This window comes from Oryctolagus cuniculus, chromosome 17 (genome assembly GCF_964237555.1).
Source record: "Oryctolagus cuniculus chromosome 17, mOryCun1.1, whole genome shotgun sequence".
NCBI classification, from domain to species: domain Eukaryota; kingdom Metazoa; phylum Chordata; class Mammalia; order Lagomorpha; family Leporidae; genus Oryctolagus; species Oryctolagus cuniculus.
This window is the reverse complement of record NC_091448.1, coordinates 21,586,963-21,602,049: the sequence shown is the minus strand read 5'-3', so window position 1 is coordinate 21,602,049 and position 15,087 is coordinate 21,586,963. Positions and strand designations below refer to the sequence as shown.

At 43.6% G+C, this 15,087-nt stretch overlaps 2 protein-coding genes across 2 annotated transcripts; both read right to left on the bottom strand.

The window, feature by feature from the left end:
* Positions 1–2,020: 2,020 nt before the first annotated feature.
* On the bottom strand, positions 2,021–2,796 carry LOC100358719 (keratin-associated protein 3-2-like). The gene has a single exon (XM_002719142.5). The coding sequence runs from the start codon at positions 2,718–2,720 to the stop codon at positions 2,421–2,423; it is 300 nt and encodes a 99-aa protein (XP_002719188.1). The 5' UTR covers positions 2,721–2,796; the 3' UTR covers positions 2,021–2,420.
* Positions 2,797–11,799: 9,003 nt separating this feature from the next.
* LOC100358979 (keratin-associated protein 3-2) lies at positions 11,800–12,649 on the bottom strand. The gene has a single exon (XM_002719143.5). The coding sequence runs from the start codon at positions 12,572–12,574 to the stop codon at positions 12,275–12,277; it is 300 nt and encodes a 99-aa protein (XP_002719189.1). The 5' UTR covers positions 12,575–12,649; the 3' UTR covers positions 11,800–12,274.
* Between the last annotated feature and the right edge of the window lie 2,438 nt (positions 12,650–15,087).

Genomic DNA, 15,087 nt, shown 5'->3' with positions numbered 1-15,087 from the left:
TATCCAGCTGTCGCACACCATTTCTTGAAGGAACTGTCCCTTCTCCAGCGTATGGTTTTGGTGCCTGGATGCATGGATTTATTTCTGGATTCTCTATTCAGTTTCTTTAGTATATATCAATTTTTATGTAATACCATGCTGTTTGATAACTATAGTTTTGTACTATTTTTAAAAGATTTATTTATTTATGCATGTATGTATGTATGTATGAGATTGATTTCCCTCTGCTGGCTTACTTCCTAAATGACAGCAACAGCCAGGTCTGGGCAAGGAACTCCAAACACTTGGGCTATCATCCGCTGCCTTTCCAAGCACATTACCAGGGAGCTATGTTGGAAGTGGAGTAGCCAGGACTCAAATTGGCACTCTGATATGCAATGCCAGCATTACTAGCCATGGCTTCATCCACTGACACATTACTGGCCCCTATAGTATGTTTTGAGGTCAGGTATTATAATGTCGCCTGCCTTGTTCTTTTTGCTCAAGATTTCTTTGGTAATTTGGGGTCTTATGTGGTTTCAAATGAATTTTAATATTTTTTTTCTATTTATGTGATGAATGCCATTGATAGTTTGATGGGAATTGCATAGACTCTGCAAACCAGAGTAGTATGGACATTTTAACAGTGTCTTCCAATCCACGAACGTGTGGTTCTTTCCTTTTTTTTTTTTTTTCAATTTCTTTCATCAGCATTTTGCAGTTTTCATTGTAGATATCATTCATTTTTCTTGGTTAAATTTACTCCTAGGTGTTTTTTGAGATAGCTAATGTGAATGGGATTGTTTTCTTCATTTTTTCTCATCAAGTTCATGATTAATGTATAAAATTATCATTGATTTTGTATGTTGATTTCATATCCTGAAATTGTACTGGATTGATTAATCAGTTCTAAGAGTTTTAGGGTGGAGTATTCAGATTTATACACACACACACACACACATACATACACACACATACACACACATATAAATTTCCTTCAACAGATCCTCTTCATCTCTGGACCCTTTCAAGAGCTTGGTTTTAGACTTTGGGTGGGTGGGTATAATTCAGTATGTTGTCTACTCAACACTGTGATTCTTACTCTCTTGATGTGTCCTTTCTAGAACATCAGCTGAATACCAAGGTACCCAGAGAGCTTTTTCCACTCTCATAGGGCTGTAGCTTCCATGTGTGTTAGTGGCAAAGGGCCTCTGAAATCTCCATTCAACTTCTAGTCCTCTGGCAGCCACTCCCTGTTAGGCCTCAGGGAATTCCATCCTGCCTACATGCAACCCAGCCCTGTGAAGGACTTGAGAGGAACTTTCTTACAGACTTCTGCACCTGTCCACCCGCATCTTCTTCCTCTCCAGGACAGCTGTCCAAACTCCACGTAGACAGCCATTTGTGTCTAGAGCGGAATGGAGTTTTTTTTTCCTCTTGAATTTCCTCCTCCTTCTCACTTCCTTGCTCAGGAGGTGACATATTCCCACTATCTACTCTATCTCTAATACCACCTTCTCCCCCAGCTCCTTTTTACCACAAGCTGCAGCCAATTTGTCTTTGTGTCTTCTCTTTATCCTCATGCAACCACATTAATTGTTCTCAATGTTATGGTCCCTAACGCATCAGGACTAGTAAAACGCAGGACACATAATAGATATTTACTAAATGTTTGTTGAGTGAATAATGACATTCTTATATAATGAGATGTTTTTCTTATCCAGATCAGGTCACTTGGACTAGCTGATATTATTTGTTGTATTTGGTCTTTGGGTCATGTTCAGTATGGCCCAGCCTATATTAAACCCTTCTTGGGGTAAGACAATTCAAAGTAAGTCTACTTTTAACTATGCCAATATACTGGACCATCTCATAAGCAAGGATACCTAGTTTTGTAAGAACAGCCAAAGCAACAAATATTTCTATACTGCCACTATTTTCAGTTTTACTGATAACCCAAGTTTTTCTTAAGGTGCTGTCATTAGAAATTAAGAAACACAGTTAATGAATTAACAGAAATAAGCAAAAGTAGTCATAAACATTTGTGCTATGCCAGAGACACAAAATTTATTAGAATGATGATGAAGTTCTTCAGTTTCCAGAAATATACCACCTAGAACTGGAAACAGAATTCCCAAAGCACCCAAAGAATGATACCCTTTAATATGAAGGAATCCAACAAGTTTGGGAAGTCCATGGCCGTCGGCTACACAAACTACGCTTGATTACATGGTTACAGAGAACAGCTACATGGGCATTGAAGGTCTCTTGGTTTCTCTATTTTTTTAGGGAGTAGGGTGGGGAGGTTATCATTGATCCAGCATTTATGTTCCATCTTCTAAGACGGAGTAAATTAGTCACAGGTGCTGAGACAGGTGACCACTAAGACTTCTTCTGGGTTGACGTCTTCAGTATCAGGCACTGAGCAGAGCTGCCGTCCATCAGCAGTTTCTTGGGATGCAGGGATCACAGGAGTTGCTCTGGACATAGGTTGTGAGGTTGAGGGTCTCCAGGCTTGGGGTTGGCTGGGGGGAGTTGAGCAGGAAGCAGGAGGGCACACAGGGCTGAGGAATGTGGCAGGGTGGGGGGCAGTTGTCACAGCAGGTTGGCTCCAGCTGCCAAACCGTGTGGGGGCAGGTGCTGGGCAGGCAGACTCCGCAGCGGCAGCATTTGTCAGAGGTGCAGATGGTGGTGGCGGGGCCGGTGGGGACGCTGCAGCAGCGGGCAATACAGCAAGCCATGGTGTGGGGAGTCGGGTTTGCCTTTGGTTCCTAAGGACGGTGAGGTTTCTGAGGTGCACATGTCTCCTGCAGCCTTGGGCTTTATATACCCTTCCCAGTGGGCGTGGGTCCAACCAGAAGGCTTCTTTCCTGGTTCTTGTTCATGTTAGTGCGCCCATTATCCTGTAATTGTTTTAACATTTAGATGTCTGTCAAGAGTCTCTATTCTCCTAATTAACTTTTATTTGAGTTCTTTGCTAAATGGGAACTGCTGGCTCTTGCTATGGGTCACCGGAGCAGCTTTGTGATGAATCACCAAAGGCTCCTGCTGTGAGAACTCCAGCACCAGCCCTGCTGAGGAGCTGTGCCCGGCAGCCTGGTCCCGGCTGCTCAGCGCCCACTCCCTTTGCGTCCTCTGTGTCAGTTGGTCTGGTGAAGTGTTCGTGTTTTGATGCATTTGATTTTGGTTACCTTCTTTTAGATTTGAGCTTTTGGAAAACAAAATTACACTAATGTGGAAAAATATGCTACTGAGAAAACTGGGATGTTAAAAATATTATTTCTAGCTTCTTACTATAAAATATATTTATTTTAAAAATAGGTAATTGTAGAAAAGTCTAAAGGGAGCAACTCATCCATAACCCTGTCATCAGGAGAAATTCCTGGGGAAGGTGATATTTGGTGCAGCAATTCAGATGCCACTTGGAACGCCAGCATCCCATATTGGAGTGCCTCTGTTCACATCCCACTCTGCTTCCAATACAGCTTCCTGCTAATGTGCACCGGGGAGACAGCAGGTGAGGTCTCAAGTAGTTGCAACTCTGCCACCTGTATGGGACACCCAGATGGAGATCAGGCTCATAGTTTCCACCTGACCCAGCCCAGGCTGTTGTGGGCATTTGAGGAATGAACATGCAAATGGAATATATGTCTCGCACTCTCACTCTGCCTTTCAAATAACTAAAACACAGGTAGGCATTGTGGTACGGTGAATTAAGTTGCTGCTTGGACCCCCCCCCCCATTCCATATTGGAGTTCTGGTTCAACTCCTGGTTGTTCCTCTTCTGATCCAGCTTCCTGCTCGTGCACTTGGGAAGCAGTGGATGGTGACCCAAGTACAAGTACAGGCAATGGAAGCAAAATTAGACAGCTGAGATTATATCCAACTCAGAGCTTCTGCACAGCAAAGGAAGCTATTAACAGAGTGAAGAGACAACCTACAGAGTGGGAGAAACATTAGCAAACTATGCATCTGATAAAGTTAATATTCAGAATATACAAGGAGCACAAGAATCTCAACTATAGCAGAACAAACAATTCAGTTAAGAAATAGGCAAAAGATCTGAGTAGACTTCCTTCCTTCCCTCCTTCCTCCCTTCCTCCTTTCCTTCCCTCCCTTCCTCCCTCCTTCCTTCCCTCCTTCCCTCCTTCCTTCCCTTCCTCCTTCCTTCCCTCCCTCCTTCCTTCCCTCCTTCCTTCCCTCCCTCCTTCCCTCCCTCCTTCCCTCCTTCCTTCTCTCCTTCCCTCCTTCCTTCCCTCCCTCCCTCCTTCCTTCCTTCCCTCCCTCCTTCCTTCCCTCCCTCCCTCCTTCCTTCCCTCCCTCCTTCCTTCCCTCCCTCCTTCCTTCCCTCCCTCCTTCCTTCCCTCCTTCCTTCCTTCCCTCCCTCCTTCCTTCCCTCCCTCCTTCCTTCCCTCCCTCCTTCCTTCCCTCCCTGCTTCCTTCCCTCCCTCCTTCCTTCCCTCCCTCCTTCCTTCCTTCCCTCCTTCCTTCCCTCCCTCCTTCCCTCCTTCCTTCCCTCCTTCCTTCCCTCCCTCCTTCCTTCCCTCCCTCCTTCCTTCCCTCCCTTCCTCCCTCCTTCCTTCCCTCCTTCCTTCCTTCCCTCCCTCCTTCCTTCCCTCCCTCCTTCCTTCCCTCCTTCCCTCCTTCCTTCCCTCCCTCCTTCCTTCCTTCCCTCCTTCCCTCCTTCCTTCCCTCCCTCCTTCCTTCCCTCCTTCCCTCCTTCCTTCCCTCCCTCCTTTCTTCCCTCCCTCCCTCCTTCCTTCCCTCCCTCCTTCCTTCCCTCCTTCCCTCCTTCCTTCCCTCCCTCCTTCCTTCCCTCCCTCCTTCCTTCCCTCCCTCCCTCCCTCCTTCCCTCCCTCCCTCCTTCCTTCCCTCCTTCCTTCTCTCCCTTCCTTCCTTCCTTCCTTCCCTCCTTCCTTCTCTCCCTCCCTCCCTCCTTCGTTCCCTCCCTCCCTCCTTCCTTCCCTCCTTCCTTCCCTCCCTCCTTCATTCCCTCCTTCCTTCCTTCCTTCCTTCCTTCCTTCCTTCCTTCCTTCCTTCCCTCCTTCCTTCTCTCCCTCCCTCCCTTCCTTCCTTCCTTCCTTCCTTCCTTCCTTCCTTCCTTCCTTCCTTCCTTCCTTCTTTCCTTTCTCCTTCCCTCCCTCCCTACCCCCCTCCACCATTTCTTTTGTAGAGTTACAGAGAAGGAGGGAGAGAGGGAGAGAGAGAGAGAGAGAGAGGTCTTCCATCCACTGGTTCACTCTCCAAATGGTTGGAATGGCTGGAACCAGGTCGATACGAAATCAGGAGCTTCTTCCTCATCTCCAATGTGGGTACAGGGGTCCAAGCACTTGGGCCATCTTCCACTGCTTTCCTAGGCCATAGCACAGAGCTGTATCAGAAAAGGAGCAGCCTAGTAACAAACTGGTGCCTATATAGGAAGCTGGTACCACAGGCAGAGACTTAGCCCATCATGTCATAGCACTGGCCCCCTGAGTAGACATTTTTGAAATACAGATGGCCAACAAACACATGAAAGAAGTAAAAAAAAAATGCTGGCAAGGATGTGGAGAAATAAGAACCCTAATACACTGTTGCTGGGAATGCAAGTTAGTACAGCCATTATGGAAAACATTATGCAGATTCATCAAGAATATGATTTACCATTTAGTAGATTTACCATATGACCCAGCTATGCCACTTCCAGGGATATATCCAAAGGAAATGAAGTCAGTGTTTAAAAGAGATGCCTGTTTATTGCAGCCCAATTCACAATAACAGAGATACAGAACCAACCTAGACATCCATTAACTGGTGACTAGATAAAGAAAAAACACATATACCTACATACATACGTGTGTACACATACACATGCATACACACATAGAAACATACACACACACACACACACACACACACGATGGACTCTTAGTCAACCATAACAAAGAATGAAATCCTGACATTTGCAACAAAATGGATGGAACTGGAGACGATTATGCTAAGTAAAATAAACTGCAGGTCTTGGCGCTGTGGCGCAGTAGGTTAATCCTCTGCCTGGGGCGCCAGCATCCCATATGGGCGCTGGTTCTAGTCCCAGTTGCTCCTCTTCCAGTCCAGCTATCTGCTGTGGCCTGGGATAGCAGTAGAAGATGGCCCAAGTGCTTGGGCCCTTGCACCCACATGGGAGACCAGGAAGAAGCACCTGGCTCCTGGCTCCTGGCTCCTGGCTTTGGATTGGTGCAGCTCCGGCTGTTGCGGCCATTTGGGGAGTGAACCAATGGGTGGAGGACCTTTCTCTCCATCTCTCTCTCACTTTCTGTGATAGTGAAAATAAGCCAGACACAGAAAGACAAGTTTCACAAGTTTTCTCTCATAAGTGGATGTTCCTACATGTACATCGAGAAACATGGGATATGAATTTTTGTAAATGCTATCTTCACTAAGTTCACTGCTTATATCGTATATACCCTTCTTTTTCTCACTTTACTATCCTTTTCAAAAATCCCATGCTATATATTAATGTGCCTGTTTTCAAGAAAAACAGTATATATGTGTGTATAAAATTTACATATGAAGTAAATATGGCAAAATGTTAAACTGGAAAAATTCTGGGATTACAATACAATCAAGTGAGGGTGTTTTTATCCAGCTGTGAAGCTGTGGTCCCTGTTTCCGTGGGAGGCACTTTGGCCTGGGTTGCACAGTGCAGTAGTTAAGAAGGGGCAGGCTGTGACGTCAGAGAGCGTGTGTGCAAGCTACAGTCCACCATTTACTTCCTGTGTGATCACGGCTGCTACTGATTCTGAGACTGGAGAATGTAAAGGCTGAGTGAGACAAATGGGTAAGGCATTTAACAACGAGAACTGCATTTCTCACCTCCTGGAGGCTGGGAAGTCTCAGGCCCCGGCAGATTTGGGGTCTTCTGAGGGCCTGCTTTGTCCTCACGCAGTGGGAGGGGTCAGGCTGCTCTTAGGGGCCTCTCCATAAGGGCACCAATCCCACTTAGGAGGGCATCTGACTTAACCACTGCCCAAAGACCTCACCTCCTAACACCATGGCCCTGGGGGCCAGGCCTTCAGTGCATATGCCCTGGTGGGACACAAGCATGAGGCTCTACTAGGTGGACAGCACACAGTTGCAAACAATAATAAGATAGACACTATTCTTTAATTTTTAATCCCTTATAGCTAGTTGATTCTCACAGAATGGTTTTATTGCAAAACTTTTGTCTCCATTACCAACCTATCATTGCAGTTTTACCATGATCTAACAAAGGGAATAGCACTGCAATCTGCTACCACTTTACAGTAAATTTACTGGGAAATTAAGTCTGATACATATTTTACTGTTAAACTGTATCTTGCATGCAAAAAGTACCTTAATTAAACTAGAACTTATTTCAGCTCAGGAGAAAATAAAACTAAAATAAAAAAGAAATTCACTATTTTCTTTACATATCTACTAATTTTTTATAGATTCATTTATTTTACCACATTACTGGAATCATATATATATAACTTTTCATTTAAACATATAAAGGAATATTTTTATTATCATATATTCTTAAGTATACAGGGCAATTTTCCTTAAAAATATTTTGTAAAAATTTATTTGAGAGGCAGAGAGAGGGAGAGAGAAAGAACGAGAATGCTCTTACCTGTTGGTTTACTCACCAAATAACCACAGTGGTCATAGCTGGCCAGGTCACAGCTAGGAGCTGGAGCTCAATTCGAATCTCCCATGTGAGTGGCAAGGCTCCAACTACTTGGGCCTTCACCTGCCATCTTCCAGTATCTGCGTTGGCAAGGGAAGGAGACTCGGAGCCGGAGCTTGGGCTGGACCCAGGCACTCTGATAAGGGACGTGGACGTCCTGACCTCTTAAACTGGGCCACACGCCACTCCTCATAATCGTATTTTTAAGGTTTCCTAGTGTTCATCATATAATGTACTCCTCAGTTACTTAAAAATTTCATATTAAGCATTTACTTATTTTCAGCTTCTCCTTATAATTGTGGCAAAAGAAAGCAACTATATATACATTGTGTACATTTCCAATTATTTCAGAAGCAGAAATATTTATTGGATGTAATAAACAATTGTTAATTGGCAATATTTTAAGGCTTTTGATATTGTCTGCTGTACAGAATCATTGAATTGAACTATATTTTTCTATATATATCTATTTCCATCAGCTGTATTTGAAAATTCCAGTTTCCCTTATTTGAAGATTTATTTATTTATTTGAAAGGCAGAGTTAGAGAGAGAGAGAGAGAGAGAGAGATCTTCCATCCACTGGTTCACCTCTCAAATGGCCACAACAGCAAGAGCTGGGTCAGGCCAAAGCCAGGAACCAGGAGCTTCCTCCAGGTCTCCCATATGAATTCAGGGGCCCATGTACTTGGGCCACCTTCTTCTGCTTTTTCCAGGCCGTTGGCAGGGAGCTGGATTGGAAGTGGAACAGTCAGGACACACACTGGCATCCATGTGGATAGGTAGCAGCTCAACCCGCTGTGCTGCAACGCTGCCCCTGGATATTTTATTTTAAAGGTGTTTGCCAACTTGAAGGGAGAAAAATGAAATTTCATGGTATTTCTTTTATAATTAGTTTAAAACATTCCTCCTTATGTATATTGGCCATTTGTCATTCTATAAAAAATGGGCTTGCTTGGTCTCCTTCCCTGCCATTTGTGTGCAAGTTGAATGGTTAGCTTATGTCTTCATAGTTGAAGTAAAAGAAAAATGTAAGATCACAATGCTTAATTTCAAGTAAAATTTCTACCACCTGAAAGTTACAGGCCTGAGCTAGAAGAATTTGTTGACTTCTGATTTTATTCTGTTTTTGTCCCCTTACTGTAATGCGTTTTCTCCTCAAATCAGCTGTGGCTGTGATGGGAAAGACTTGGATTCTAGCTCCAGTTCAGCTGTTAGCCTTCAGCCACAGATCAGGGTTTAAGAGGGAGCGCCAGGTGGGCTGCTAGCCAGTGCCACCTTTGTGCCTCAAGCCATCTCCACTCAGCCTGCACCCACTCCTCCTTCAAGCCCACGATCCTCTCACATTCTTCCCACCTCCCCTGTGAAGTGTCTCTGTGTCTCAGTGATCCAGCTTCGTGTAATGCATCCTGGGAGGTAGCAGATGATGGCCCAAGTTCTTGGGTCTCCGCCACCCATGTGGAAGATTTGGATTGAGTTCCTGGCTCTTGGCTCTGGCTTGGCTTAATCCTGGCTGTTGCTAGCATTTGGAGAGTGAACCTGCAGGTGGAAGATCTCTCTCTTTCTCTGTCTCTCTTTCAAATGAAAATGAACATAAAAAAAAAAAAGACAAAAAGGAACAAGAAGGAAATTCTTCTGACATTTTGAAGAAAGGAAAAATGACTTGCAGACCTTCAGCATTAGAATTTCATGGCAGTCACTTATCTGAAGTGCTTTTATCTGAAGTGCTACTTTCATCCTAAAAGGTTCTGGAACTTCTTGCTGTTCCTTTAACTGTTCTATTGTGTAGAAAACTGTGCCTTCTACTTATCAGTAAAACTTCAAGTTGCAGATGAAAAGTAGTTATAAGTAACAAGTTTAGGGGCCAGCACCATGGCATAGTGGGTAAAGCTGCCGCCCGCAGTGCCGGCATCCCATATGGGTGCCGGTTCAAGTCCCGGCTGCTCCACTTCCAACCCAGCTCTCTGCTATGGTCTGGGAAGCAGTAGAAGATGGCCCAAGTCCTTGGGCCCCTGCAACCTGTGGGAGACCTGGAAGAAGCACTAGGCTCACGGCCTCAGATTGGCGCAGCTCCGGCTGTTGCAGCCATCTGGGGAGTGAACCAACGGATGAAGACCTCTCTCTCTCTCTCTCTCTCTCTCTCTCTCTCTGCCTCTCTGTAACTCTGCCTTTCAAATAAATAAATAAATCTTTACCAAAAGAAAGTAACAACTTTATGGTAGTGAACTTATCACTTTTATTGACAATACCTACAATACTTTATTAAAATTTATTTTCTCTGCCTTGGTCTAAGCGACCTGGGAATTACTCAGCTTTGTTTATAAACTAAGATAGTGCATCTAGAGAGGTGAGATAATGTACCTTAGACGGCCTGGTGACTCACTGGTTAAAAACTAAAAACAGCACCCCATGGAGTTGAGCTAGCTTTGGTGTGGTTGAAAATGAAACTCAGTGTCAGAGATAATAAACATGCTTTGTTTTCGGAAGCAAAGGGTCTCTTTGTTGTCCTGTAAGCTGTTGCAGGAGAAACAAATGATTCATGATTAGATGGGAGATTTTTCAAAGGGCCGAAAATCATGCATGCATGCATGCATCCAAGGACTTGTCCAGTTTTAATTACGCCTTTCCATAGTCAACGAGGACAGCTGCGATGGTGAAGATGCAAATAAAGGTTGATAATGAAAAGAAACAGAAGTGCAGTAGTGTTCCTGATTTACTAAGCCTTGTTCTGTTTCGAGCAATCGCTCCCCTCTCCTACTGCCGTCCCGTGTTGTAAGGCTTAGCCTGGACAGCTCCAGGGCTTTCCCTAACTCTGACAACCACTCACTGAAGGGGCATTTAGAGGCTCTCCTCCCCGTCACAGCAGGCTCCCACAGCCTGGGCATTGCACTTGTATGACACACATGTTACACATGTGTTGTGAGTACAGCCACTAGTCTGTCCCCATTGGAGGCCCTTTAGTAATAATGTTTCTTTTTGCTCTACTTGCTGCACAGGGGGTGCCTGGCACTGGAAGGCACTGAAGACATCCAGCCAGGTGCAGTAGTGACCTGACGAGTCTCTCCTTGAGAGTCTGCTGGGTTCCGTCTCTTCCACCGCCTGGCTTCTGAGTTCTGTTCATTACAGTGAAGCTGACAGTACCTGGGTGTCTCAGAGGGGCCCTCTCTGGGCACTTTGAGAGCATTTAAACCATGTTTGTTTAAATGCAATTGCTTTTCCCCTTCTTTGTTCTACCCTGCCCCCCCATACATTCTTTCCATTTTATCTTAATGTTTTTGACTCGTGTCTTTATGTATGTGTTGTACGTGTATATATATATTCTATATTCTATATATATATGTTTTGCATATTCAACATAACTTTATTTATATGACACACGCCCCTAATCTCTCTAGACTCAGAAAAATGGTAATCTGAGTAAGATAAAATTAGTAGGCTATTAAAATTAAGTAGGTTAAACCATGTTCGGTCAGTTTTAGGTCTAGCTCTCAACATATCCCGTGGGAAGTACAGGCATTCTGCTGATTGCTGGAGTACAACTTCTGAGTGTGGTGAAAAACAGAAAACAGGCTTCCATGCCCTGCGGCTGGAGCTGGGCTCCTTGTGTTCTCTCGAGAAGGAAGTGAAGCCAAAGCAGGCTCATTAAATGACACAGATCTTGAGTTTGAATCCATGCTCATTATAATCCATGAACCAACACGTGCTTCTTCTGTTACAATTGAATGTGATGATTTTGTTAAATAATCTCACCTTAATTTCTCCTGCATATTTTAAGTTAACGTTGTAGCCTTGTTCATTATGTCTCTGGCTCTGTGAGTTTGGGAAGCTTTACGATGGGACAGCAGGAACAGGGCTTCAGAGTCAGACATGCGGGGGGCTGCACTCTGGCTTTATGAGTAACTAACCTTGTGATTTTGGCAACGTTGAATACCTCTTACACCTGCCTCTTTCTCATCTATTAGTGCTGTTATAAGAATTAAATGAATTAGTGCATGTGAGTCACCTGGCAAAAGTAGGTCAATAAATGAAGCCTGGTCCCCAAATTATATTTGTGGAAAAGGGAGGAAGCAAAGGCGAACAGAAAAGATAACTAGTTAAAACTTAGCAAAAAAGTCACGTTAGCACGCTAGTTCCTGGCATTTGTTTAATCGTTTATTTCCTTAAATGTTAAAATGATATTTTTAAAAGGGAAGAAATATACCACAAACTCTGACATAAACAAGAACACATCTTGCCAGGGAATTAAAGTTTATTGGAGAAACTCATTGGGAAATTTCTTTAACCTCTATGAAAATACTCAATGCAAGAAATAAGACCCAGGAAGCATATTAAGCATATTGACTGAGAAAATAAAGTCTGAAATATTAAAGAATTCAATAGTATTTTGATATTAGAAGACATTCATTTGTCCAAATTAACCAAATAGTTAAGAGCCAAATAATCATAGAAAAATTCTTGGTTTTCTTTCCATTGAAATCAAAGGTGGGGTTTCCATATCTTGAGCTGCTGGTCTACCTGCACATCTGCTAGACTGCTGAGGCAAGTGGATCCTGGACAGGCAGCTCTGGGCTCTTCAAGGCAGGTGCTGAGCAGAGCCCCCATCCATCAGCAGTTTCTTGGGATGCAGGGATCACAGGAGTTGCTCTGGACATAGGTTGTGAGGTTGAGGGTCTCCAGGCTTGGGGTTGGCTGGGGGGAGTTGAGCAGGAAGCAGGAGGGCACACAGGGCTGAGGAATGTGGCAGGGTGGGGGGCAGTTGTCACAGCAGGTTGGCTCCAGCTGCCAAACCGTGTGGGGGCAGGTGCTGGGCAGGCAGACTCCGCAGCGGCAGCATTTGTCAGAGGTGCAGATGGTGGTGGCGGGGCCGGTGGGGACGCTGCAGCAGCGGGCAATACAGCAAGCCATGGTGTGGGGAGTCGGGTTTGCCTTTGGTTCCTAAGGACGGTGAGGTTTCTGAGGTGCACATGTCTCCTGCAGCCTTGGGCTTTATATACCCTTCCCAGTGGGCGTGGGTCCAACCAGAAGGCTTCTTTCCCTACTGTTGTTTATGACACCATTTTCCCCTAAGATTCTCTAATAAGTTTGGTATTTTCTTGTCTCCTAAGAGTTTCTGCCCTTATGAAATTCATCATATGTGTGACTCATTGACTTGCTATTCTTTTCATAAGATCATCACATTTTATCTTTACAGAGTTCTGGCATGCCAAGCATTGCATGAATTATGGGTAATCAGTCCGAATGACAGTTCTGCTGTAATTTTGAAGGCTAAAGTGTTTTTGTTTTTTTTTCCTGTTAATTTTAAATTATATGCATAACATGATATGATCTCTAATTACTAATTTTAGAACAAGCAACTAAAATGGTTAATTGGCCCATTTTCAACTCAATAAAGTCAATAAGAATTTTGGCTACTTATAGATGAATGTTTTGCCTATCTGCATTTCACATACATTTGCTTTACTTATTGATGATATAATTCAGTTCTACTGAGCAAACAAGGTGACAGAATGGTATAGGATGAATTCCCTTTTCACCACTTTTAATGAATCTATGATAAGTTTCCAAAGGTTGTATCACCTTATGAGTTGTTCCCTTTAAGCGTCTCTATTCTCAGAGTTATACCAATCTTACAGTGAGTCAAAGTGTAAACTGACTGGAAGGAAAGACCCACTCAGTTGCTGTCCTCTGTTAAGTGTCCCATTAAAGAAACCCAGGGGCAGACCTAGTGGTTAGGTTGCCAATTACACTGCCTGTGTCCCCTATCGGAGTACCTAGGTTTGATGTCTGACTCCAGCTCTGGATTTCCTGCTAATGCAGACAGAGGGATGCAGTGGTGATGACTCAAGTCGTTGAGTACCTGCTGCCCACATGGGGACTTGGACTCAATTCTGGCTGCCAGCTCCTGGCATCAGCCTGGCCCAGTCTTACCTACTGTGGACATTTGAGAGTGAATCACCGGATGGAATGTTCTCTGTCTGTCTGTCTGTCCTCTCTCTCTCTCAGCCTTTCAAAGAAAAAAAATAATCTATCTCAGTCTTCATTTTCATACGACTGATATGATATTGGTACTTTAAAAACAAGATGAAGAGGTGTATGTGTTGGGGGGTGTGTGTTTGGCCTCGTGGTTAGGATGCAGTGCCTACGATCCATACCCTAGTCTAGTCTTGATTCCAGCTTCTGCTAATGTAGACCTGGAAGGCAGCCATGATGGCTCAGGTAATTGGGTCCTGCTACCCACTTGGGAGACCTGGGTTGAGTTTTAGGTTCCCGGCTTCAGCCTCAGTCCTGCCCTGGCCATTGTAGGTATTTGGGGAGTGAACAGTAGATGGGAGCTCTCTGTCTCTGCCTCTGTCTCTCTCTCTGTCTCTGTCTCTCTCTGTGTGTGTCTTTATATCTTGCTATCTTTCAAATAAGTAAATATAAAAATTTTTAAAAATAAGATGAAACTGGTGCTTACAAGAAAAATCACAATTCACAGAATGATAGTGGGTTTTGGAAGGGGATCGGATCCAGTGTAATTTAGAAACTGTCACTGACTTCCTGCTTTGCTTATTTGTTTTTGTATCTTAGATCATCCATTAGATTGTAAATTTCTTTGAGGAATGCCTTATATAATATTTGTCCCCTCATTTGGCCGAGGTTTGCCTTAGGTTGGTAGATGGGTAATTGGACAGGATAGTCTCCAACGTGTAATATTCTATAATTCCTACATCTTCACACACCTCCCATGATCAGCACAAAATGATTCATGTAGTAGAATCTAAATTATACAATTTGTTGGATAGCAAATGATTATTGAAGAAATACAAGGTACAGGTTCCTCAGTGAGTTACTGGTTTTGGATATATTATCCAAAACCAATATGCTCTGTTTAAAAGAGAAAAAAAAAGCTAATGTAAAAAAAAGTGGAGAATACTAAAAATAAATTTCAAAAAGCAGTAAAAACAGTACAAAGAGCTTGTGAGTGCAGTTGGTTTAATTTTGGGTTGAATATTGATATTTGTCATATAGTACATCGAATAAATAAAACTGAAGGTTAGCATTTCCTAGACATGACACATGACACATGTGACCTTGCTCATCATGTTTTGTTGGCTTAAAACTTCCTCCCCACTCATCCCTGAAGCTTCAGCTCAAATATCTCCTTCACGAACAGACATTAGACAATTATTCCAGATGTTTTGATTCTTGGCTCACACAAAATGTGCGACCTGTCCTTTCATCCACCCTTGTTTCATTCTGCTGTGTGGGTGTGGGTGTGGGGTCTGCAAAAACTCCATGGAAAATGCATATTATGAAAAAAAAAAAAACTATGTATGGTTTCTAAATTTTTTTGCTCCCAAATAAATGTGTTTTTTATTTTTTATTTTTTGACAGATAGAGATAGACAGTGAGAGAGAGAGAGAGAGAGACAGAGA